Here is a 25,510-nt window from a genome sequence, read left to right on the forward strand (position 1 = left end):
CATCAGTGGAGAAGAAGGAAAGAAACATTATTGTATAGCTGTAATGGTGAGCATAATCTACCTGATCCTAACTTGTTTGCTTTTCTTTGCTTTGACAACGCAACGTTCAGAAAACTAGTTTGTTAGCTGTTTAAATTTCCGTGTGGATACGTGTTAAAAAATAAATATTAAGTAATAAGTGTTTCGCGTGTACCTCGTGGGCTGTCAGAAAGATCAGAAAAAAGTATAATCAGTGTAGTCGGTTGAGAAGTTTATTGGTAAACAAATAACTTACCGGAAATCGAATGAAATAAGCTTTATTTTAAAACTAAATCACTAGAAAATGGATTCAAATATATTAGAAAACAAAGCAGCTTCGGATGGAACAGATCAACCCATGTGCCGCTTGTGCTTGAGTGAAGATTCACTAGATGACATTTTCGAACAGGACAGTCTTAATATATGGATTTCTAAATTCCTTTCGGTTGTGGTAAGAACACATTCGCTGACGGCTTTCGTCTGATTTAACAACACCGTATTTTAGATTTCTCAGAGTGACGGAATTGGTCACTTGATATGCGTAGGCTGCCGCCAACGAATACATGATTTCCGAGAGTACCAACTAAGCTGTCTCAAAGTTCAGAGTGCGCTGGAGAAGAAGTCAGCTGACGATGGAAATAAAGGAACACAAAGCATTGCAAAGAGATTTGTAACGATCAAGGGAGAATCGAATGAAAATTCAGAAGACATGGAAAACTCCCTCTTTAAATGTTGTAAGTGTGAGAAAACTTTTAAAACGAAACGTGGATTTACCATGCACAATGACACTTATCATACTTCTATGGTGTTCAAATGCGAGATTTGTGATGAACTTTACCCGGCAATGTAAGGCTCTTTAAAAATTGTTTCTTTTTAATAAATTCTTAACACTTTTTTCAATTCAGACATCTTCTAAGAACGCACCTTCAAACGCACGGTAAGCGAGAAAGAAAACATGCATGTACGATCTGCGGGTACGCTTTTTATCGAAAACCTCATTTGAAAAACCATATGGCAGTGCACAAGAAGAAGCAAATGAAAATTGAGGTTTTAATCAGCCAAAGACAGCATGGACAACAAAATGATGTACCAGCAAATAATTATGAAGGAGCCAATAGTTGTGGGGATCGAACTGAGTACAATTTCAATGAACCAGAAACCAGTAACAGTGTTCCAGGAGCCAACGATATATTCGAGGTGGAAGATGTAAAAATTGAACCCAATGATTCGTTCGAAGAGCAAGAAGCGAATTTTGAAATGGACAGTGCGAATCATCGAGCGGCGAAACCAAAAAATCAACCAAGTTCAGCTGGGATTGAATGCGACATTTGCCACAAGACCTATAAATCTAAGAAAATTTTATCGGCTCATAAGTATACCATTCATTTTCCGAAGTCGATTGAATGTTCCAAGTGCTACCAAACATTTCCTTCGTCGTATGTCTTTGGCACACAAATATGGCGTTGTAAACTAAAGAACACTGATTTATTTTAGGTCCCGTCTTACACATCACAATCACATGGTTCACAAGGCCGAAAGAAAACATGCTTGCGCTGAGTGTGGTGCTGAGTTTGTTACCAGATTTAACTTGACCAGACACATGAAGGTACACGTGAAAGGATACGTTCGGAAACAAGGACGGAAATGGAAGCTGCCGCAAAAGCAAACCGATGGCGATGAACGAAAGCATGATATGGAATCATTGGATGCTGTTCCGGGATCGATTTTCATCAAACAGGAAGTGTAACCTACTAAACAGCAACTAGGTAGTAATGCAAGTTTAACGATATGTAAACTAGATATTGATGAAAAAACAAACTTATTTGATGTAATTTTCAAATATCATGTATGTACAAATTGATACACACACGGAGGATTAGAACTACTCTGAAGTGGGTGTTTTTTCACCCACCTTTAAGATAAGTGGACTAACCCACAAGGTGGGTAGAGCAGCTGTACTCATAAATGGGTAGACGACTTGTACGTCAAAATGGATGTATATTTTTTACCCACCTTCTGAAAACTAAAAATTCAGTAGATGGGTGAAAAGTACCCATATGAAAAGAAAAAACTTCGAAAAAATAAATAATTATAAAATAAAAAGCTGGAAACTAACGACAAAACATAATATGATATTATCTATTTATCCAAACATTTTTTAAATTTTTCCTCAACATTTTATCAATTACAATACAAAATACTTAGAAAAGATTTTGGTTCAAAAGATAAAGTTGTGCCTTGGAGTTCCTTTGATTGCTCTCAGCGGCGGAACACGATAACCTGCACCCATTTGAAAGGAGTCACATTGCCATTCGCAGGACTACAGGACAAGGGCAGAATGCTTAGAAAGAATATGCGCTTCCTTGTTTCCTCCATGACGAATATCCATCCAGAGATCCTTCAAAAAAAGAAAATTCTCATAGAAATAGTACAATATATATTTAGAAAAGGTTTACCCGTAGACTATTTATAGTATTTATCAATAGTACTTATTAGATTTTCGCGAAAGCTTACGAAATTGTAGAAGTTGTAGCAAAAATGCACTTGATATGCTGCGGCAATGTCTTGACTTTGATCAAAATTTCAAATTTTATTTTCAGTCATAATATGGTGAAAAATACCCACATTCGGGACTACATAACGCAAGTCCAAGGTGGGTGCTTTTAACACATTTTCGTAAATTTAAAATCACCCACCTTTTTGACAGCTTCATATAGCTATTCAAGGTGGGTGATTTTGAAACATAAAATGTGTAATCTCAAATCTCCGTGCAGTTAAATTTTAAAATCAAGACATTGTAATTAAGTTTACTTTGTTTTCATGGGATTACAGTAGCCGTTCGATAGCTGCAAAATGTTTACTTTGCAGTTAACGAATGCCGTTCGATAACTGCAACGCATTCTAGACGTCAAACGGTTGTAAATCGACGTCAGATGCAATAAAAGTGCATCTAAATGTGCATCCCAATGCAGCTGTCATTAAGTCTGACATCAGTTTGAAGTTTAGCGGTCCGATAACTGCAAAACTGTTGCAACTATCGAATTGCAATTAAAAAGCATTGCAGTTAAATGACTTGCAGTTATCGAACGTCTACTGTATTTACTTCGAGAGACATACAACAGTAATTCGCACACTTTATTCATTTGGAGAAGTCGGACAGATCGCCGGTCTACTAATAGGACTTATGACTCCGACACTTTCTTAGACATTCATGCTACGTTTAGACAAGGCAAGTGAATTGAGCAAGTTGCTTTAATCGAACGCGAATTGAACGTGTAAACACCTTAATTCAATTCACTTGAACGAAAAGAAAGTTGAACATGTTCAACTTTTGGCAAGTCAATTGAATTCAACTGAGTTGTTCAATTCACTTGCCCTGTCAAAATGTAGCATTACTTTTTTTTATAAAAATACGTAGGCGAATTCGAGTAAAGCTCATCGATCATTTCGACATCTGGTGGTCGGCACAAGAACGTCGAAAAAAGTGTCGTTAGCGAAAAAAGTGCAAGGCCAGCATAGGGAGAGAGTAAGATTTTCGCGTTTTCTGATTAATCAATTCATTTTTCAGAGTAGAAATATTCACGAAATGAAAGAAAATGTTAGTGCTTCCATATGATTTTTCTGGCAAAATTACACATCTCTTGCAGTGCCTCCATCGCACCATCTTGGTTACCGCTACCCTACCCTGTGCTTATTTTTTATATCGTAGATGTACACCCCTATATGTATGTAATGACGATCGAAAATAAAGCTGAAGGGCTTTAGCGATCCGTCGAATATACACGGAGGATTAGAACTACTCTGAAGTGCGTGTTTTTTCCACCCACCTTTAAGATAAGTGGACTAACCCACAAGGTGGGTAGAGCAGCTGTACTCATAAGTGGGTAGACGACTTGTACGTCAAAATGGATGTATATTTTTACCCACCTTCTGAAAACTGAAAATTCAGTAGATGGGTGAAAAGTACCCATATGAAAAGAAAAAAACTTCGAAAAAATAAATAATTATAAAATAAAAGCTGAAACTAACGACAAAACATAATATGATATTATCTATTTATCCAAACATTTTTAAATTTTTCCTCAACATTTTATCAATTACAATACAAAATACTTAGAAAAGATTTTGGTTCAAAAGATAAAGTTGTGCCTTGGAGTTCCTTTGATTGCTCTCAGCGGCGGAACACGATAACCTGTACCCATTTGAAAGGAGTCACATTGCCATTCGCAGGACTACAGGACAAGGGCAGAATGCTTAGAAAGAATATGCGCTTCCTTGTTTCCTCCATGACGAATATCCATCCAGAGATCCTTCAAAAAAAGAAAATTCTCATAGAAATAGTACAATATATATTTAGAAAAGGTTTACCCGTAGACTATTTATAGTATTTATCAATAGTACTTATTAGATTTTCATGAAAGCTTACGAAATTGTAGAAGTTGTAGCAAAATGCACTTGATATGCTGCGGCAATGTCTTGACTTTGATCAAAATTTCAAATTTTATTTTCAGTCATAATATGGTGAAAATACCCACATTCGGGACTACATAACGCAAGTCCAAGGTGGGTGCTTTTAACACATTTCTTGTAATTTAAAATCACCCACCTTTTTGACAGCTTCATATAGCTATTGAAGGTGGGTGATTTTGAAACATAAAATGTGTAATCTCAAATCTCCGTGTACGAGACACTTAGTCTACTTCGATGCCTCGACTTGAACACTACAGTTCCGTACCTCCACATACCTATCACGGTCAACTCAGGACATTTTATAACCTGTTCAGATTATGAGCTCCAAAACATGATGAAGAGTATCTTGATGTCAAAGTATACTAATCTAATTTTCATTTAATAGGGTATCACGTAAAAATGCTATCTTGCATCATCGGATTAATTGTGGGCTTCGTGGCCGTGTGATAGAGGGTCGGTTTGATTCCCGCCCTTACTTACATATGGATCCTGTACACCTCTGGTGGTGCAAAGGGCCGACTTTAAAGATCTCCATCCTGAACGTTGCCCGGCTATCGCTTTAACCTGTTACCAGGATAGATCGGTCGACTTCTTTTATTTCTTTATTGAGGCTTCGCCGCCATGAGCCTCTGGGTCTGCCTCTGCTGCGATGTCCCGCTGGGTTCCAGTCTAATGCTTGTTTACAGATTTCGTTTCCGCCCCTACGTAGAGTGTGGCCGACCCAGCATCACTTCCGATCCCGAATTTCTGTTGCTATCGGCCTCTGGTGACAACGACGATGGAGCTCGTTGTTTGAGATCCAGTTGTGAGGCCACCAGGCCCGAATTATATACCGCAGGCATCTGCAGCCGTTGAGTGTTCTCCACTGATACACACCATGTTTCGCTAGCGTATAACAGCACAGATTTCACGTTAGAGTTGAAAATTCGTATTTTGGTGCGTTCACTTATCTGCCTGTTTTTCCAGATATTTCTTAAACTCGCAAAGGCAGCCCTTGCTTTCTTGATCCGCGCGCCTATGTCGATCTTGGTACCGCCGTCTGACGCCATTTGGCTACCAATATATTGGAAGCTTTCAACATTCTCCACTGGTTGCCCGGCTACTGTGAAACTGGAAGGACTCACAGTGTTTACATCCAACGATTTGGTTTAGTTGACGTTGATGACTAAACCTGCCGAGGAGGAGCGCTCGGCAAGGTCGTTGAGCTTTCTCTGCATATAAGAGCGCCGTTGCGCGAGGAGTGCAACGTCATCAGCCAATTCGAAGTCGTTTAGGTGCTCCATGGTTATAGGCTGCCATAACAGCCCGCGGTTTGGCTCACGGTCAATCGCATCTACCAGAATCTCATCGATTACGATGAGGAACAGTAACGGTGATAGAATCCTTGCCTCACACCAGCTACGACCCGGATAGGGTCGGACAGCACCCCATTGTACAGCACTCTACACGAAAAGGCCTCGTACTGTGCTTCGATGAGGCCGATAATTTTCTCAGGAACCCCCTTGCGTCTCAGGGCGCCCCACATATTCTCGTTATTGAGACGGTCGAAAGCTTTTTCGTTTTCGTAGTCAATGAATACCAATTAAAGGGACTCTTGGAATTCGTTGACCTGCTCAAGAATGATGCGGAGCGTGACAATTTGGTCCACACAGGATCTTCCGGCACGGAATCTGGCTTGCTGCCGCCGGAGAGTCGCATCGATCTTCTCCTGAATCCGGGCTAGGATAATTTTGCACAGAACTTTGAGAACGGTACACAGCAACATAATGCCTCGCCAGTTATCGCATACAGTCAGGTCACCTTTTTTGGGCACCTTCACTAAGATAACTTGCATCCAGTCGACCGGGAAAGTTGCGGTGTCCCAGATATTACGAAATAAACGATGCAGTAGTTGAGCGGATGTCATGGGGTCAGCTTTGAGCATCTCGGCTGATATGCGGTCGACCCCTGGGGCTTTATTCGATTTCATGCTTTGGATGGCTGTTTGAATATCTAGCAGTGATGGAGCTTCGGTATTGACGCGTGTTATACGTCGGATTCTAGGCAGATCATGCCGAGGTGGTGATAGCCTGGCTGGCACTTGAAAAAGTTGTTCGAAGTGCTCGAAACTGTAACCTCTCATTTCGGTTTCATTTGTCCTCTTTATGATTTTTGTACATAATTAATTATTTAACTCTATGATGGTAAATTAACTTAAAAGAAATTAAAATTAGAACTAAGCATAAATTGAACTGAACCTAAAATAATAATTGAACTTGAAATAAAACATATATAAATATCGATACCCTTATCCACCTGAACACCCCAATTCCCCGATCAACACTGCACCCGTCATTATCAAGCCACAGTAAATCCTAACTGCCGTGCACGCTCCCACACTGAGAGCGCACCCATAAAACCGGTTGTCATCGCTGGAACCAAGATCAGAAGGTAAACGACAGTGCGACAATTACAAGTTTTAAATTTGATAAGTGGTGTTTCTCCTCCTCCATTAGGGAACAAATTTGACCCGTGCCAGGACAACTGAGTGGAAAAGTGCGCCTTTCATTAAGGGCCAGAAAATCGCTGTTCGCGGGTGAGCATATCACCAAGAGTGCCCCATCCGTTGTGCCCTGAAGAAGAAACCGCCGGGGAGAGTGAAGAAACGCTAGAAGAAGCCGCCGGTTGTGATTAAGCTCGGCAGATCAGTGATAGTGACCAAGGAACCGTTTTTGATTCGTCCGGTTGCTTCACCGCCCCCTCGCAAGAACAGAGCCGACTAGGGTGCCACGTTTTCGGCGGAACCGTGTGTGCTGCGCTTCGTCCGGTTAGTTGCCCTCCGCCAAATAAAAGCCAGCTGGTGTATTACGTTTTCGACAAGCGGCTTTTGTGGGTAAAGCAAAAGAACAAAGACGAGCCTCCCAGCTATGACAGCGGACACTAGGTTCATGTGTTCAGGACACCGCCATCGCTTAACTCGGAAGTCATCGTGCCAAGGACCGCCTAAAGGTTCCATTCATCTTCAGATGGACTGGTAATATGTAATACCCTCCCATTTATCCCTTTCCGCATCCATTCCTAAGAATGTACCAAAAGTATGATAATTAAGAATATAATTAAATAATGTTAAGTTAAATTATCTGATTTGTTTAAAATTTATTCAACGCATTCCTTTTTCTCTCTACTCTTTCGAACTGTTCACCTTGGTTTTTTAAAGGGAAGCTTATCCGACCAATTTCCCAAAGGAGCCATAGCAGACGACCCTGACAAAGTAAGTAAGCCACGGCCTATCTAAAGAAATATATTACAAATGGCGCTCAACGCAAAACTAAAGAAAAGGCTTCCATTTTGACTCAAAAGTGGAATCCTTTTCAATTGTGCTCCGGGAGGAATTGGTATCCTTTCTCCCAATTGTTCTTTTCAATCGTGAATGGGTTGTGATCAGAATAGTATTGGCATCAGTGAAAGTGAATACTCTTGGAATTGTTCGGATGATGATAAATGCTAAATTCAATTGATTTTTCTTTCTAATTATCGTCAGAAATTTAACCTTTTGTTCTTGATAATGCTTTTATATAATTAGTTTAATTAGTAGAGATTAATGAACATTTAGTAATAAACTTTCATTTGAAATTTACACTGTGGTTCAAAAGTCAATTTTTTTCATAAATTATTTCTTTTTTTAGTTTTAAAACATTGAATTTTGATAGATTATAATATTTTTCGCATTTTCCTGTTAATTATGTTTCTTTTTTTTCTCGATATGTACCGTTATCATTATTTAGATTAGTTCGGATTTAATTGGCGCTCAAGCGTGCAGTCTTCCCAGAATTATGCACACGTGGATGGATACTTAATAGCCACTTTTGCTGTATATTTTTCTTAAGCTTCGGCGTTTTTGTATATTTTATTTCTATGGAATTGTAAAAAGTTGTTCGTTAATTTGATTTAAGTTTAAATTTACTTTCATTTGGTATTTTTTTTTTACATTTTCTTGTTTTTTCCATAAATTTGGACACCCACAGAAGAGAAATGGCGGAAGCACTTGGAGAATACACACAAGCATCCGAAAAGATTCTTGAAGGGTACCACAGCTTGAGGGTAGATCATTTAGCTTCCGATGAATTGGAATTTGAATTAGACATTCGCTCGATAGTAATTCGAGATGACCCCACATACTCGAGGAGGCGAAGATGCCTTCGGGATCTTTTGAAGAGTGAACGGGACCACAATAAGTTAGTAGAAGCGCAGCTTGAGGTAAATTGGGAAGAAACCATTCAGTCATGCCGACGATATTACGACGAGATTTCTGCGGGTCTCCAGCAAAATGATAAGAATTTGAAAGTAAGAGGTCAAACAAAACTTTTGCATTTTGGGCATCGAATTATCCTTTTGGTAAATAATGTTGGGAATTCAGGAAGCAGAAAGCTTTTGAAAGCGATGCTTATTGACGTTGTTAAGCTGTTAACGAAGTACTACTATGCTGGCCCTGTGGTATCCGAAACGGTTAATCGTAATAATTTGGAAGATCATACTCTGGTAGATCTGTTCCGCTCTGATGGAGATTGCTCAGTCCAACCTTCGCAAAACATAGCGACAGGTACAGGAGTGTCAGAAGTAGAAGCCAGACATCTGGAGAATGTTCCTTCGAGCTCGCAGTTTGAAAGTAGTGATTTCGTGCGTTCTTTACTAGCTCGTGTCAAAGAGCTTGAAGCGGAGCTGGCTAGCAGAGATCAGCCGCGCGAAAAACAGTCGCAACAGAATGAATCTGTGGTTCCGAGTGGAATCCAACAGTCGATGGCTAATGCACGACACGAGTTTCCTGGTTTTTCTAATCAGCTTCCGCACTCAGTTTCTTTAGTACACTCGCAGATCCCAAGCAGTCATAGTTCTTCTATTGGGGCTTTAAGGCCAGCCACTAATGTCACTTTCTCGCTTCCTCAATGTTATCCCACCCCGCAGCCCCAGTGGTCTTCTTCGTGGCAGCATCACCTTCAGAACACTGGAGCCCCGCCTTTGAATACTACAAGTACTGTCAATCCGTGGCAAGGAATCCCAACAATCGGAAGTGTGCCAGTCACAACCCCTTGGCAAAGTGCCTCAGCGTTTAGCAACGCAACGATTTCCAATCCCTGGGTTGCAAATCCTGTAATCAATTATGGACAGTCGTCCAATCCGTGCACAGGAACCTCAGGTCCGAGTTCAAACTCATACGCGAATCCTTCGTTTGCCACTTTTAATCCAATCCTGCCAGGTAATCAGGTGCGCCATAGCCTACCTGTATCCAAGTGGACAATCTCCAAGTACGATGGAGAGGATCAAGGTTTGAAATTAAACCAATTCTTAGGAATGGTTCATGCTATGGCTGTTGCTGAGCACGTTTCGGATGTTGAGCTATTTGAATCGGCTATCCACCTTTTCAAAGGGCCTGCTTTACAATGGTACATGACCATGCGCACTTCAGGTCGTTTGGGGAGTTGGCAGCATTTGGTTCTAGAGCTTAGGAAAACTTTCATGCATCCTGATCTAGACACGCTGATAAAAATGAAAGTATATCAGCGCCGTCAGTCTCGAAACGAAACTTTTCTACAGTATTACCACAGCATGGAGGAGCTCTTCGGAACCATGAGCACTCCGCTGCCAGATTTAGAAAAGTGCAAATTCTGTTGCAGAACATGCGGATAGATTACAAGAAGCAACTGAATTTCCTTCCCATAGCTGATCTTCCGACTTTAGTATCCGCAGGTCAGAAGATAGATGCGGTAAACTTCTCGGTTTACCAAAAGGTTTTGGATCAGAGAAGTCAGTGAACGTTGTTGAGAATTCTGAACCCAACACTAAGCCAAAAAAAGACTTATCTAAGGATAGTCAAAGTCAACCATCTTCGTTGCAACAGCCGTCACCCAGGAACAATGTCAAGCCAAAGCCTGCTCAATCCCAGCTGAATCAAAGAAGTTCCCAGTTCGGAGCTACTCCTTCTCGTGGCTCCGCGCGTACCCTCACCACGTTGGAAGAAATGATCGAGTTTCATCAACCGCTGTCCCGGCGTCATTGTTTCAATTGTGGCAAGTTTGGACATCAGATGGATCGATGCATACTTCCTAAAGGAGTTCTTTGTGAGAATTGTGGTTTCCGGGGTTATCCGTCGAATAATTGCCCATTCTGCATAAAAAACGCCTTAGCAGCGAGCCAAAACCGCCGCTCGCTGAATCCAAACTCTCAGGCGTAAACCTTTCTCCATACTTCGAACCAGCTGCGGAAACTCTTTATCCGAGAGCTCCGGTTTCGTATAGTATTTCATATCCGCTCCCTAATGATAATCGTCCATATACGTCCGTAAAGGTGTATGGAGTAAAGTTCCGTGCCCTCCTTGACAGTGGAAGTAACCTTACACTAATCAATGATTCGATTTACCACGCCCTCAAACCGAAGCGAATATTTCAGCTTCGAAATCCTCTAAACTTGCGCACGGCCAGTGGTGAAACGCTCAGTGTGCGTGGACAAGTTTTCTTGCCGTTTACATGGAACGGCATTACAAAGGTAGTTCCGACTCTGGTCATCCCCAATCTAGCGATCAACTGTATTTGCGGCATGGACTTCTGGAAAACTTTCCACATCCAGCCGACCATTACCGATTGCGCTATAGTTGAGGATGATAGAGAGAACGAAAGTCCTAAGCCATTACCTTCAGCATCTGTGCTGACAGCGTCTGAGCAGCGGACGATAGAAGCGATCAAACAGTTGTTCATACCAGCTTGCCCAGGGAGACTTTCTACCACACCACTGGCGGAGCATAAAATAGAAATTTCCGAAGAATGGCGGAAAAAGCCTCCAGTTAGACAGTTTCCGTACGTAATGTCTCCTAAAACGCAAGGTTTGGTGGCAGAGGAGTTGCAAAGGCTGCTTAACGCAGGCATTATCGAGCCTAGCAACTCTGACTGGTCACTAAACTGCGTACCAGTTGTAAAACCATAAGGTTCGGCTTTGTTTAGATGCGCGCAAAATTAATGAACGAACTGTTCGTGATGCTTACCCCTACCGCACCCGTGTCGAATATTAGGCCAGCTACCAAAGGCGAAGTACCTATCGACAATCGATTTGTCAGAGGCTTTCCTTCAAGTACCATTGGAGAAGTCCTCGCGAAGGTACACTGCCTTTAGCGTGCAAGGTAAGGGGTTGTTCCAATACACCAGAATGCCTTTTGGCCTGGTTAACAGCCCTGCCACCCTGGCTCGACTGATGGACCAGGTTCTTGGCCACGGTGTATTGGAACCGTATGTCTTCGTTTACCTTGACGACATAGTCTTGGTAACGGAGACATTCGAGCATCACGTCCAGTTACTTCGCGAAATTGCGCGCAGACTGAACAAAGCCAACCTCATGATTAACCTCGAAAAGTCTCAGTTTGGGGTACCGGAAATTCCCTTCTTAGGATATCTCCTCAGTTCAGAAGGTCTTCGTGGAAATCCGGACAAAATCCGGCCGATTGTCGAATATGAAAGGCCGAACACGATTACCAAACTAAGGAGATTCCTAGGGATGGTGAATTATTATCGGCGGTTCATCCCAAACTTCAGTGAGACCTGCGGGCCTCTGTCGGATCTCCTGAAAACTAACACCAAGGTCATCGGCTGGAACGAGGCCGCAGAGGGAGCATTCTGTGGCATAAAGGCGAAGCTCATCTCGGCACCGATTCTGGGAAGCCCCGATTTTTCTCGTGAGTTTGTCATTCAGACAGATGCGAGCGATGTAGCTGTGGCTGGGGTACTAACTCAGCAGCAAGAGGATGGTGAACGGGTCATATCTTATTTTTCCCGGAAGCTCACCACCCCACAAAAAAACTACCACGCTGCAGAGAAAGAAGCCCTTGCAGCTCTTCTCTCAATTGAAGCGTTTCGAGGATACATTGAGGGCTATCACTTCACCCTGGTGACAGACTCGTCGGCGCTGACTCACATCCTTAAGACTAAATGGAAAGTTGGTTCCCGTTGTAGCCGGTGGAGCTTGGACTTTCAGCAATTCGACATGACAGTGGTTCATCGAAAGGGCAAAGAAAATGTCGTACCGGATGCACTGTCACGAAGTATTGCTGTAGTCCAAGCTTCGGCAGCCTCAGCGTGGTACACTTCTCTTATGGAAAAGGTCAACAGTCGCCCAGACGATTTTGTCGATTTCAAGGTCGAGAACGGCAGATTGTACAAATTTATAACTGCCAAAAATGTACCGTACGACTCTCGGTTTGAGTGGAAGGAAGTTCTTTCTACCGACGAAGTTCCCGATGCGTTGAAAAAGCTCATGATGACCAGTTTCATCCAGGATTCGATAAAACCCTAGCTCGAATCAACCAGCGCTATTACTGGCCTAAAATGGCAAAGGACATTCGAGCCTACATACAGGCTTGCCGCACCTGCAAGGAGGTCAAGCCCTCATATGTCCAGACTACTCCAGAAATGGGTAAGATGCGATGTGCATCCCGGCCGTGGCAGATCATTTCAATGGATTTTGTGGGTCCTCTGCCACGTAGCCGAATGGGAAACCAACACATTCTAGTCATATGCGACTATTTCTCCAAGTGGGTGATTATTCATCCTGTGAAGAAGCTCGAGAGTTCAGCCATGTGTGTGATTTTAAAGAACCAGTGGTTCTATAAGAATTCTGTCCCTGAAATCATCATCACAGACAATGGCAGCCCATTCGTATCGAAGGAGTTCAAAGGACTTCTAGAGAACTTCAAAATCACACACTGGCTGAACTCCCGATATCATTCCCAATCAAATCCAGTCGAACGTGTTAACAGGACAATAAATGCGGCAATACGCACGTACGTCCAGCAAGACCAACGCGTATGGGATACGAAGATCCCGGAGATAGAGCTGATGTTAAATACCAGTGTCCATTCGACCACTGGATTTACTCCGTACTTTATCACCCACGGACACGAGCTAGCGGAACAGGGGTCTGATCATCGTCTTTCTCGTCACGGCGAAGAGCTATCTGTGGAAGAAAGAGAGGAACGACGTAAGCAATTGTTTTCCAAGATTCATGAAATCGTTCTTAAGAACCTGGAAAAATCTCATGACGTGTCTCGGAATCGCTATAATTTGCGAAACCGCACTTTCGCGAAATCCTTTTCGGTAGGACAACTCGTCTACCGAAAGAATATGAAGCAGTCATCTGCAATCGAAAATTACAACGCCAAACTTGGGCGGCAGTATTTACCCTGTAAAGTGAAGGCAAAATTGGCTCGTCTTCCTATGAATTGGAAGACCTAAGTGGAAAAAATTTAGGAGTATGGCCAGGCGTTCACTTAAAACCCGGGTGACACTAAAACAACGGGATTATAAGATCATCTGTCTTCCACTGAAGCTGCTCCTTACATTTCCCGATCAAATAACCACTGCAAAGACCGTATACTTACCTGTAATTATGCCTTCATTGATGCCTTGTCGGTGCCCTCGTCAGAGCGAATGTTGTTTTTAATTTCTACCGTACACTTACCTGTAAACATGCCGTCATTGATGCATTGCCGGAGTCGTCGTCAGAGCCAAGCTAGTTGGTTGTATTTCTTCCTCCTCATCCTCACGTTCTTCTTTTCTTATTCCCTTTTACCATTTTGAGAGAGATCCCAGGGTCGGACTAAGGGAATGTTTACAAATTTAGTAACGCCTCCCCAGGTGGCGAATTTCTTTCGATAAATTTAAATTCGTGAACGGGAAATCTAATGCGAGATCGCTAACTTCCCCAACATATTTATTATAAGGGTACCCTAGAATCGTTATTTAATAAAAAGGTGTGTAGGTATGAATGAAACAGTTGTTTTGGTGTGCCAGCTTTTTTTGAGCCAAGCAACTATTGAATGAGTTGCGAATGTATGAAAGTATTGGAATGAATGGTGGGGGTATGAATGAGTGAATGAATGAGTAGCTTCTATTCCCGAATTGATTTTCGGCGATAATTAAACGCGAATGATGAGATTACCACATGTTTCTTTCTCTTCTATTAGTAAACTAAGATTTGGAAGTAAGTCATCAAGTTGTTAAAAATGAAGGATAATTATTTCTGAAGGTTGAGAAGTGAAGGGAATTTTCACAACGTATTTATTCTGACGACCACTAAATTACCAAAGGACATCACTTTCTGATTCGCTATTCTGATACAACACAGTATTTTTCACGTTATGTCCACCCATGATATGCAGAAAGTACAATGGTTAGGCTCGCGGTGTTATTTCACGTAATTTGAAGGAAAAGAGCCTCCATTCTTTGCGATCAATCATTGCTCCAAATTATAACTGAAATAGCAGGGGTAGAGAGCCACTGTATGAGAACTAGCATCCACTATTTTGTTACGATTTTAAGAAGCAGAAAACGGGACAATTCCTTGTTCGCAGTTTCACTTCTTCAAATCGATCCAAAATTGTGAAGACTAACCTCTCCCAGTAATTTCTTCGAACTTGGACGGAGAATATAAATCTCGAAAAGAAGAGCTCTCTCCAAGAGAAAAATCACTTTTCCAGATTCGAAACTCTTACAACTAAAAAGAATTACTGCGATTTGTTTATCCTGGGTGGAAATATGATTGTAGGTTCGACAACCAGAACTCCTGACCTGACCTGAGTGGACAGTCTCTATTGTTAAATGTTTAGCAATTTCGCGAAACAGAGCTCCTCTTCATGGAAAAATCGTTTCGCCAAATTGAAGAACGTTCAACAAGAGGAGGGCCACGCTTAAGTCCTATATTGAAATCCTTTTAGTGGACAGTCTCTATTGTTAAATGTTTAGCAATTTTTCGAAACAGAGCTCCTCTTCATGGAAAAATCGTTTCGCAAAATTGAAGAACGTTCAACAAGAGGAGGGCCACGCTTAAGTCCTATATCGACATCCTTTTAGTGGACAGTCTCTATTATTGAATGTTTAACAATTTTGCGGAACAGAGCTCCTCTTCAGGGAAAAATCAATTCGCAAAATTTAATGAACGCTCAACAAGAGGAGGGCCACGTATAAGTCCTCTCTGTGGACAGTCTCTATTATTGAATGTTATGTGATTTTATGGGCAGTGCTTTTCCTCAAGAAAATATCCCAATAAATCAATCAACATTCAACAAGAGGAGGGCCGCAGAGATCCATACAACCTTTCCCATTCTTCCCCCGAAAAAAAAAAAAACCAATGGTTTTTATTATGGAGAGAGGGATGAATGTAACCTCTCATTTCGGTTTCATTTGTCCTCTTTATGATTTTTGTACATAATTAATTATTTAACTCTATGATGGTAAATTAACTTAAAAGAAATTAAAATTAGAACTAAGCATAAATTGAACTGAACCTAAAATAATAATTGAACTTGAAATAAAACATATATAAATATCGATACCCTTATCCACCTGAACACCCCAATTCCCCGATCAACACTGCACCCGTCATTATCAAGCCACAGTAAATCCTAACTGCCGTGCACGCTCCCACACACTGAGAGCGCACCCCATAAAACCGGTTGTCATCGCTGGAACCAAGATCAGAAGGTAAACGACAGTGCGACAATTACAAGTTTTAAATTTGATAAGTGGTGTTTCTCCTCCTCCATTAGGGAACAAATTTGACCCGTGCCAGGACAACTGAGTGGAAAAGTGCGCCTTTCATTAAGGGCCAGAAAATCGCTGTTCGCGGGTGAGCATATCACCAAGAGTGCCCCATCCGTTGTGCCCTGAAGAAGAAACCGCCGGGGAGAGTGAAGAAACGCTAGAAGAAGCCGCCGGTTGTGATTAAGCTCGGCAGATCAGTGATAGTGACCAAGGAACCGTTTTGATTCGTCCGGTTGCTTCACCGCCCCTCGCAAGAACAGAGCCGACTAGGGTGCCACGTTTTCGGCGGAACCGTGTGTGCTGCGCTTCGTCCGGTTAGTTGCCCTCCGCCAAATAAAAGCCAGCTGGTGTATTACGTTTTCGACAAGCGGCTTTTTGTGGGTAAAGCAAAAGAACAAAGACGAGCCTCCCAGCTATGACAGCGGACACTAGGTTCATGTGTTCAGGACACCGCCATCGCTTAACTCGGAAGTCATCGTGCCAAGGACCGCCTAAAGGTTCCATTCATCTTCAGATGGACTGGTAATATGTAATACCCTCCCATTTATCCCTTTCCGCATCCATTCCTAAGAATGTACCAAAAGTATGATAATTAAGAATATAATTAAATAATGTTAAGTTAAATTATCTGATTTGTTTAAAATTTATTCAACGCATTCCTTTTTCTCTCTACTCTTTCGAACTGTTCACCTTGGTTTTTTTTAAGGGAAGCTTATCCGACCAATTTCCCAAAGGAGCCATAGCAGACGACCCTGACAAAGTAAGTAAGCCACGGCCTATCTAAAGAAATATATTACAAAACAGCGTTGCAGCTGGTCAGTTGGGTCGGTCAATAACTGATCTTTCGCGTCTTTCATAGGCATCATTGCATTCATCTTCGCCCCGCTTAAGCGTCGTGAGATATCGTAGAGAAGGCGAATGTCCCCGGTTGCGGCGGCTCTCTCTCCTTCGTCGGCCAGAGAGTCTGCCCACGCTCGCTTGTCCCGTCGACATGAGCGTTTTACTTCCTTTTCAAGAGCCGAGTATCGTTGACGGGCTAAGACTTTGGCTCCTCTGGTATTTGATCGCTCTATCGCGGCTTTGGCTTCTCTTCGCTCCTCTATCTTCCTCCAGGTCTCATCGGTGATCCATTGTTTTCTCTGGGTGCGCAGTTCGCCCAGATTGTTCTCGCTGGAGGCGATGAAGGCATTCTTGATGGCGGTCCATTGGTCTTCCACGCTGCCACCTTCCGGAATATCTGCAGCACGCGTCTCCAGTTCTTCAACGAAAACCCGTTTCACCGTGGCATCTTCCAGTCGGCGTGTGTTGAATCGTCGTCCAACTCTTTCCTCCTGCCGACGAATCCGCGCAATGCGCAGGCATATTTTGCCGTTGAGGAGGTGATGATCAGACGCGATATCGGCACTACGTTTATTCCGTACATCAAGAAGGCTCCGTTTCCATTTTCGGCTGATGTAGATGTGGTCGATTTGATTTTCTGTAAAGCCGTCACGGGAGACCCACGTGACCTTGTGAACCAGTCGATGAGGGGAGAGCGATTCCCCGATCACCATGTCGTTATTACCACAAAATTCTGCGAACAGCTCTCCGTTTTCGCTCATTTCTCCGAGACCGTGGCGTCCCATAATGCGCTCATGGTTCGAGTTGTCGGATCCGATCTTCGCATTGAAGTCGCCCAAACAGATCTTGATATCACCCTTCGGAATTCTATCTACGACGGCATTGAGTTGGCTGTAGAAGTTCTCTTTGTCTTGCAGATCGGCAGCATCGGTTGGCGCATAAAATTGGATTATAGTAAGGATATGGACCCGTGTTCTAAATCTGGCAACGATTATCCTTTCACTTATAGGTTCCCACTTCACTAGCGCAGAGTGTGCCTGAGCGCTTAGAAGGAAGCCAACTCCGCGATGCCGGGGAGCGTGTTCACCTCGTAAACCAGAGTATAGCAGAACTTGTCCCGACGGCGTTCTGTGTTCTCCAAAGTTTGGCCAACGGACTTCACTCAGTCCCAGGATCTCAAGCTTCATGCGGCGTGCCTCATTGGCAAGTTGTGCCAATTTACCCTGCTGGGCTAGGGTTGAAACGTTCCATGTTCCTATTCGTGTCCGTTGTTTCGCGCTAAGAGTCGTCGCCGTAAAATCAGTCCGTATTCTTTCATTATCGGATTCTCGAACAAATTGATGTTTCGGGAACAGTAGGTTGTTGGCCCAAGGTTCCCTATCCACCGGGATGGGGCTGCCATCTTAGGTATAGCTTCCGGGGAATAGCATTTCATACTCAGCCGCTGGATGCCAGAACAGACGCTGTTGGAGCCGCACCTCCTTACGCAACCCTTAGCTGGCGGTCAATTGTCATCGGAAGACCCGTGGGAGCGTGAGTATTGGAACTTGTGAGGACCAGAGCTATATTAGGCGCCCCTTCCCGGATGTCAACTCACCATTTCGCAGCCCGATTCCCGCCCTATAGTTAAGAAAAACCTTTTTGTGAAGTTCTTTTTAAAAACAACCACAACGGTTGAGCATAACGTAAAACCCCTCACACAACATCATTCTGTTTTAAATTCGATTATTCTTGTCTAACGTATTTTCGTACTTGTACGTAAATTATGTATCAAATTAGCATACTTCAATCAAAAGCTATTGACGTAGGACTTACGTCTTCTTTACTATACCGGGTGTCATTTCAAAATATTCAAATCGACCGCTTTACGCTGTGTTGAAAGATTTTAAACGTTAATAGCGTTCGTCTCAGTGGACGAATTTCTGCGGTAAGCCCCTCAATCGACAGATTTCAAGTATGCCTTCCATGTCCATGCTTGTTAAGACCCGAAAAACTTGTTCCAATAGGCATGAAACTGTTTTCAATGAAAAACATTGAGATCAAGGGAACCTATAAATATGGGTACCGCATAATTCTTGCATCATTCCATTACCACGTTCTGATTGGTGCAGACACCAACGAATGAGCAGCCGCTGGGTCTGCCGAGAAGCCATAAAATAGCGCAACGCGATTTTTTCCTTTCATTCTGACCGGGACAAGCGAAGCAACCGCATCATCGATTGAACAGCACTCGCACTCACACCTTTTAGCAGGGAATGAAGTCTGCACCGACCGCTTTTTCGGCTCGACACCATCGAAGCGACCATCATCAGCCGAAACCTAGCCAGTACATCAGCAGTCCACCCTACAGACCCGACAAAGCAGCAAGGCTGAGCAGATACCGGCAGCAGCAGCAGAGTCGAGCCGAGACCGGCCGGCATCGGTGCTGAGCCGAGACAGGCTGAAGAAAAGCCACATGATGCAGCATGTATGTCCAAAAAACAAACGGTTCTTCAGAGAGCCAATAATAGAGTTCAATATCAATGCTTTCAATTCCCTTCGGGATAGAAATTGTACTTGGGTGACAAATCCAATATTCTAGAGATAAAATTTTATGCGTGATTTTCATAAATAGCGTCAAAACTATCAGTGGATAATTTTTATGATTTAACCGCGAAGTGGACGAAGGACTTCGCTTGACCATGCATTTAAAGATTCATAAGATGTCCAAATCTCTCACATAATCTTATTTGGATAAAAAACACCGATAACAGCTCAAGCATTAATAAACTATCAATCGATTTTTCATCAAATGTTGGATTTTTTGGCATTGATAAAAAAATATGTAGAAAAACATTGTTTGATACTGACCGCACACAAAGCGAACGTGACTGAATGATCGTCCCATGGTACCAATTCTAAATCTTATCACCCGAAATCCCATGTCCGGGTGTTTCCTTCCATCTACTACTAACAATCTTGTGTCAGAAAAGAACACGTACTTCCCACCTGAACTGCAATTCTAAGCTCGTTTGCCCGGCTTATTGGCCTGTATCTAGCAAAAGTCCCGTTAGGAAATAGACGCCAGCAGCGAGAAACAAGCGTAAAAAAGAAGAAGCCCTTCACGAAGGCGTTGATGATGATGGCGCTTTGGCTGACAAAGAAGCGGGATACAAGACACTAGCTGATTGGCCCACCAATTGGGAAGCAGAGAAGATTCAAAAAAAGGTATAATAGAAAAGTGCATTCGCTCTCAGAGCATTTAGTCTTTTTCATACCATCACTAGATATTCGCGGTTATTTAAAAAGATCGTTTTCTTACTTTTTGGACTTAGCCGAAGCAAACAGCCTTTTTCAAGGCTCTAAGAGTTAAAAATAATGTTCTCCTTCAGTCGCTATCGCACGGATTAGGAGGCCCTACATCCCCTGCTGGGCCAACTTGTGGCTTATTTCAAGCAGTCCTTCAGTGGGAAGGTTGCCACTGTCGAGGCTAATATTCCGTGACCGGACAGATACTTCCTGAATTGTTTTTGATGATTCTTGTTCGAGGTAGATTTGATTTCTGTGTCGGTTTGATGAGAAGATTTTGCCAAGGAATGGTATGCAACGCCGATTATTTATGCAAAATAGTTGATGTGGGAAATTTGGACATATTATGTATTATAAAGGCATGGTCAAGTCAAGTCCTACGTCCACTTAGCGGTTATGTCACAGACATTACCCACTGTTCGTTTTTTCCTTTCATTCTGACCGGGACAAGCCAAGTAACAGTAATATCGATTCGACAGCATTCACGCCTTTTAGCAAGGAAGCATCTCCATACTATCCACTTTTTCGGCCCGGCAGAGTCGAGGCCAACATCAGCCGAAGCATAGCCATCAGTACAGCAGTAGAAGAAGTTCCAGAAGCAGTCCACCCCACAGACCCGACACCGCAGCAATGCAGAGCAGATACCGGAAACAGCAGCAGAGTCGAGCCGAGGCCGGCCGGCCACAGTATCGATCCGAGACAGGCTGAAGAAAAGCAAGAGAAAGAATTTCGATGCTTTTGAGTGTGTTTTGGTTTCGAACAAGAAACTCTTTCGGTCAACCAGTTGTCCATGAAAAAGTTAATTTCCGGCCCTTATCAGGGCCAAGAAAGATAATGATAATGCTCGCAATTGGTCACCGGTTCATCGGTCGGCAGTTCGTATCCCGCTGGTTCCATCTGGAGAAACAACACACGTCGGCACATACCTACACTGCATGAAGACAGCTTTGGTTTCGCGCTCCACCCGGAGCACCCAACATTAGTTTTACAATCAACTACAACATGACGCAACAGATGGACATAGAAAATGTTTATTTTCAAAGCATACGGTTCTTCTGAGAGCCATTGATACACTTTTTTCTTAAAAATTCTAAAGTTCTTAAAAATTCTAAAATACTCCAGATAAAATGCTATACGCGAATAGCAGATTTTCAAGATTTTTTCATAACCGCATAACAAGAACTGTGACATGTAATGAAATAAATCACAAAAAAATCCATTATTAGATGAAAAATCGATTGAGAGCTTTTCTTTTTGAGATTTTTTTTCCAACATTGCTCATGAAAATTGTTATACACAGGATTTTGTTTTTACACGATTTTTTTTCGCTCGTATTTTTGATCGTGTGACTTCAATTTGCCACCAAACTCTTCTCAACATGTTTCAAAAAATCCAGAATAAATCAAAGAAAAATCACATGATAGTTAATATACGTTTACCATTTAGGATGAGTGGAAAATTGAGAAAATGTAAATCGTGTAAAAACAGAATCCAGTGTAATAATGTTTGGGCTGTTATCGCCGATTTTTTATACAAATTAGGTGACGTGAGAGATTTGGATATATTATACATCTTCAAAGGCATGGTCAAGTCAAGTCCTACGTCCACCTCGCGGTTATGTCACAGACATTACCCACTGTTCGTTTTTTAACATATACAAATGGTCTATCGGGGAAGCAGTCGCTGAAAACAAATGTCAATGTTTTCAACAGCGAAACGAAAAGTGTTGATGCAAAAAGCAATATTAAACTTTTTCTTTAGGATGCAAAATATTTCAATATTTAGGGTCTGTCTCCTTTGGGGAATTCAACTTAAAAGTGACAGTTCGAAAATAAAAAAAACACACAGTCATAAGAATGGCTGGTGCTACCCAATGTTATGGATTTTATACAGGTTCGGGCGAGAGAGCGCAAACGTGTTAATGAAATGTCGGAATCAGTAACAGTGTTCGTTTCGCACGACGACGGCGGTGGCTCGGGTGCCGAAAACAAAAGAACGGTGACGTCAAACTCACACCTCACGAATGAAATTTGGTGTGAGTTTGACGTCAGCAATCAGCTGATCAGAAATGTTTACACTTTTTGAGCTACTAATACGAACAAAAGGCACGCTCAACCGGACCTGTATAAAATAAACGACATTGGGTGCTACCCAGCAATTCCAATAGGACATAGATGGAAAATGATTCGATATCTGTCAAAAGTAATCTTGCTCTGCTAGCAGGGTTATTCGATAATTATTGAAATGTCACTTTTAAGTGTAATTTCAGTTTAATTCTCCAATTGAGACAGCACTTAATTATTTTTGTTCATTAATCAGTGTATGCTTTGTTCCGTGTATCAAAAGGGCTTATTTTTCAAGTATGAAAATAAATATGAGCTTTTTCTTTATTTCGTGTACGTTACTTGTCAACTTTGATATTTTGAGTGTTGTCAAAGGAATCAAAATTATCATAACCATCAAAACAAAAGCCGCAACTCCGCAAAGGAAGTAAAGTTATTTTTTACTTGCATTAATCCCAAGAAACAAATAAAAAACCAAATTAATTTCTCTTGTGCTTGGTGAGCATTCATTAGGAACCTAACTCGGAGTAGCTTGAAAGCTTTTTGTTGTCAACAATTCTCGAGTAAGTCCGAGCCTGGTCCGCGCTATTACATCAAATAAGCTCGAGCTGAGTCATTAGATAGCACTATTCTTACAGATTTTTCACGGTGAACAGAGTAATCGCATATCAATAAGAAAAGTTGATATTCGCTATCGAATACAGCAACTTTGCATATGACAATGGACACAAAAATAGTGGAAAATGAGGCTGCCTCGATAAATGAAACACGTCGTTGGGTTTGTCGTTTGTGCATGAGTAAGGAGTCTTTAAAAAACATTTTTCAACAGGATGGACTTAACATATGGATTTCAAAGTTTCTTTCGATTGTGGTATGAATCTTGCTTCGATATTATTGTTTTTCAAATAAAACAGCATCTAATTTTAGGTTTCACGAGAAGACAATATATCTCTCATGGTTTGTGACGATTGCCGGACACGGTTATTTGATTTCCGGGAGTTTCAACTACGTTGCTTGAAAGTTCAAAATGAACTGGAAATCGAATGCGCTGATATGGAAATAATAGGTTCGAAACGATCGAGATGTATTGGAGCTAAGAAGAAATTACGACAAGATTCCGAATTAGCCTACAATTGTTCGAAGTGTGGGAAAATTTTCCAGTCTCAACGTGGCTTCGAACTGCACAATGAAACCTACCATTTTTCATCGGTATTCCAATGCGGCCTTTGTAGTCAAATTTTTCCAGCAGTGTATGAATAGCTACAGAGAATATTTGAATTAGTTTTTAATGAATCGACTATAATTATTGTAGGCATCTTCTAAGAAAACATACTAAGACACACAGTGAGCGAGAAAGGAAGCATTTCTGTGTGATTTGTGGATTTGCCTTCTTAGAAACGATTCAGCTGAGAAGGCACGTGGAATTGCACAGAAGGAAGAAGTTGAAAATAAAGCATCGATTCCAAACCAGACAGAAGGTAAATGAACCAGTTAATGATTGTGAAAAAAATCACGACCAAGGTCAAGAACCCATCTTGGAGTCGTCAAACAATCTTTATGTTGAACCTGGGGACGACGAATTATTCGAAGCGACGAGTATTAAAGTTGAACCCGAGATAGAGGATTCCAAAGAGGAACATGAAAAGATGCACAAGAGGGAGAAGTTGAATATTGAGCATAAAATCCAGGCTAGACAGAATGTAAATGAGCCAGTGAATGATCGTGAACTTCATCCCGACCAAAGTCAAGAATCCATCCCAGAATCTTCGTACAATGTTTATGTTGAACCTGGAGCCGACGACTTATTCGAAGCGACGAGTATAAAAATTGAGCCCGAGAGGGAAGATTCCAATGAGGAGCAGGAAAAGATGCACAAGAGGGAGAAGTTGAATATTGAGCAACGAATCCAGACCAGACAGAAGGTAAATGAACCAGTGAATGATCTTGAACTTCATTTCGACCAAAGTCGAGAATCCATCTCGGAGTCGTCAGACAATGTTTATGTTGTTGTTTATGTTGAGCCTGGAGCCGACGACTTATCCGAAGCGACGAATATAAAAATTGAATCCGAGATGGGAGATTCCAAAGCGACGAGTATGAAAATTGAGCCCGAGATTGAAGATTCCAATGAAGAGAAGGAAAAGATGCACAAAAGGGAGAAGCTGAATATTGAGCATCGAATCCAGGCCACACAGAATGTAAATGAGCCAGTGAATGATCGTGAACTTTATCCAGACCATCGCCAAGAATCCATCTTGGAGTCGTCAGACAATGTTTATGTTGAACCTGGAGCCGACGACTTATTCGAAGCGACGAGTATAAAAATTGAACCCGAGATGGTGGATTCCAATGAGGAGCATGCAAAGATTATTGATCGAGTTAGCGAGGTATGCCGAGAAGCGGGGACAAGTGCCAACTCCGAGGCTTCTAAATTTGAATGCGACATTTCCCACAAATATTTTAAAACTCAGAACGTTTTGTCGATACACAAGCGAAGTGTACATTCACCCAAAATGATTGATTGTCCAACATGCACTTTATCGTTTGCTTCAAGGTAGGTCACGTTTAAAAAATGGTTTTGTGAGAACTCATTGGTCTGTTTTTTTTATTCACAGGATCCGCCTTAGGCGACATGAACGAATGGTTCACAACAAAGAAAAGACGATCAAATGTGAGGTCTGTGGCTTTGAGTTTTTCAGAAGATATGATATGAAAAGACATATGAAGGTACATCAAGAAGGCTACGTACGGAGATATGGTCGCAGTTAGAAGGTTTCATCAATGCCTAAGGTGATGGACAAATAGCACGTATAACTGTGTCAAGTATGCTCTTACATTTCAACAAATGATCCATGATCCATTATTGAAAAAAAAATACATAAAACCTATTTTCAACATTATTCATTAGAAGTTAAGAAACTTTTTTCATTGTTAAAAGCCATAGTCCGATCTATCTAATTTTCAATAGAAAATAAAGATTCCCCGGCAAATCGGTTCAGAATAAGTGTAAAGTAAGCTACACTGTTGTACGCGTTTTTGGTTTGAAATAATGTCGTATTTTGACCATAACTTCTGGTAGTCCGATCTGGCCAATTTTCAATAGCAAACAATGAGACAGGATTCCCCGTCGAATGCAATTTATTACAAGTAAATCAGTTGAGGATTTTTGGTGATACGAGAACCCCCTCACAAAGGACAACAAACACTTGAGTTCCCTCTCTATTCCATGGCAGGCTAGTGACTGATATTAATTCTGCCAGCATCTTTTTTTCT

At 41.9% G+C, this 25,510-nt stretch overlaps 1 protein-coding gene and 1 long non-coding RNA gene across 2 annotated transcripts; both read left to right on the plus strand.

Annotated features, from left to right (window-relative positions):
- LOC134222761 (uncharacterized) lies at positions 1–25,256 on the plus strand. The gene is made up of 11 exons (XM_062701920.1): positions 1–469; positions 524–864; positions 924–1,454; positions 1,513–1,761; positions 8,493–9,790; positions 10,721–11,341; positions 11,528–12,704; positions 22,925–23,108; positions 23,165–23,487; positions 23,550–24,791; positions 24,853–25,256. The coding sequence occupies exons 1-11, from the start codon at positions 323–325 to the stop codon at positions 25,004–25,006; spliced, it is 6,267 nt and encodes a 2,088-aa protein (XP_062557904.1). The 5' UTR covers positions 1–322; the 3' UTR covers positions 25,007–25,256.
- On the plus strand, positions 6,884–7,606 carry LOC134225785 (uncharacterized). Its single transcript, XR_009983323.1, has 2 exons — positions 6,884–6,918; positions 6,984–7,606. It is a non-coding gene; the product is annotated as an uncharacterized LOC134225785 (long non-coding RNA).
- Positions 25,257–25,510: the final 254 nt, after the last annotated feature.

Source organism: Armigeres subalbatus, chromosome 3 (genome assembly GCF_024139115.2).
Source record: "Armigeres subalbatus isolate Guangzhou_Male chromosome 3, GZ_Asu_2, whole genome shotgun sequence".
NCBI classification, from domain to species: domain Eukaryota; kingdom Metazoa; phylum Arthropoda; class Insecta; order Diptera; family Culicidae; genus Armigeres; species Armigeres subalbatus.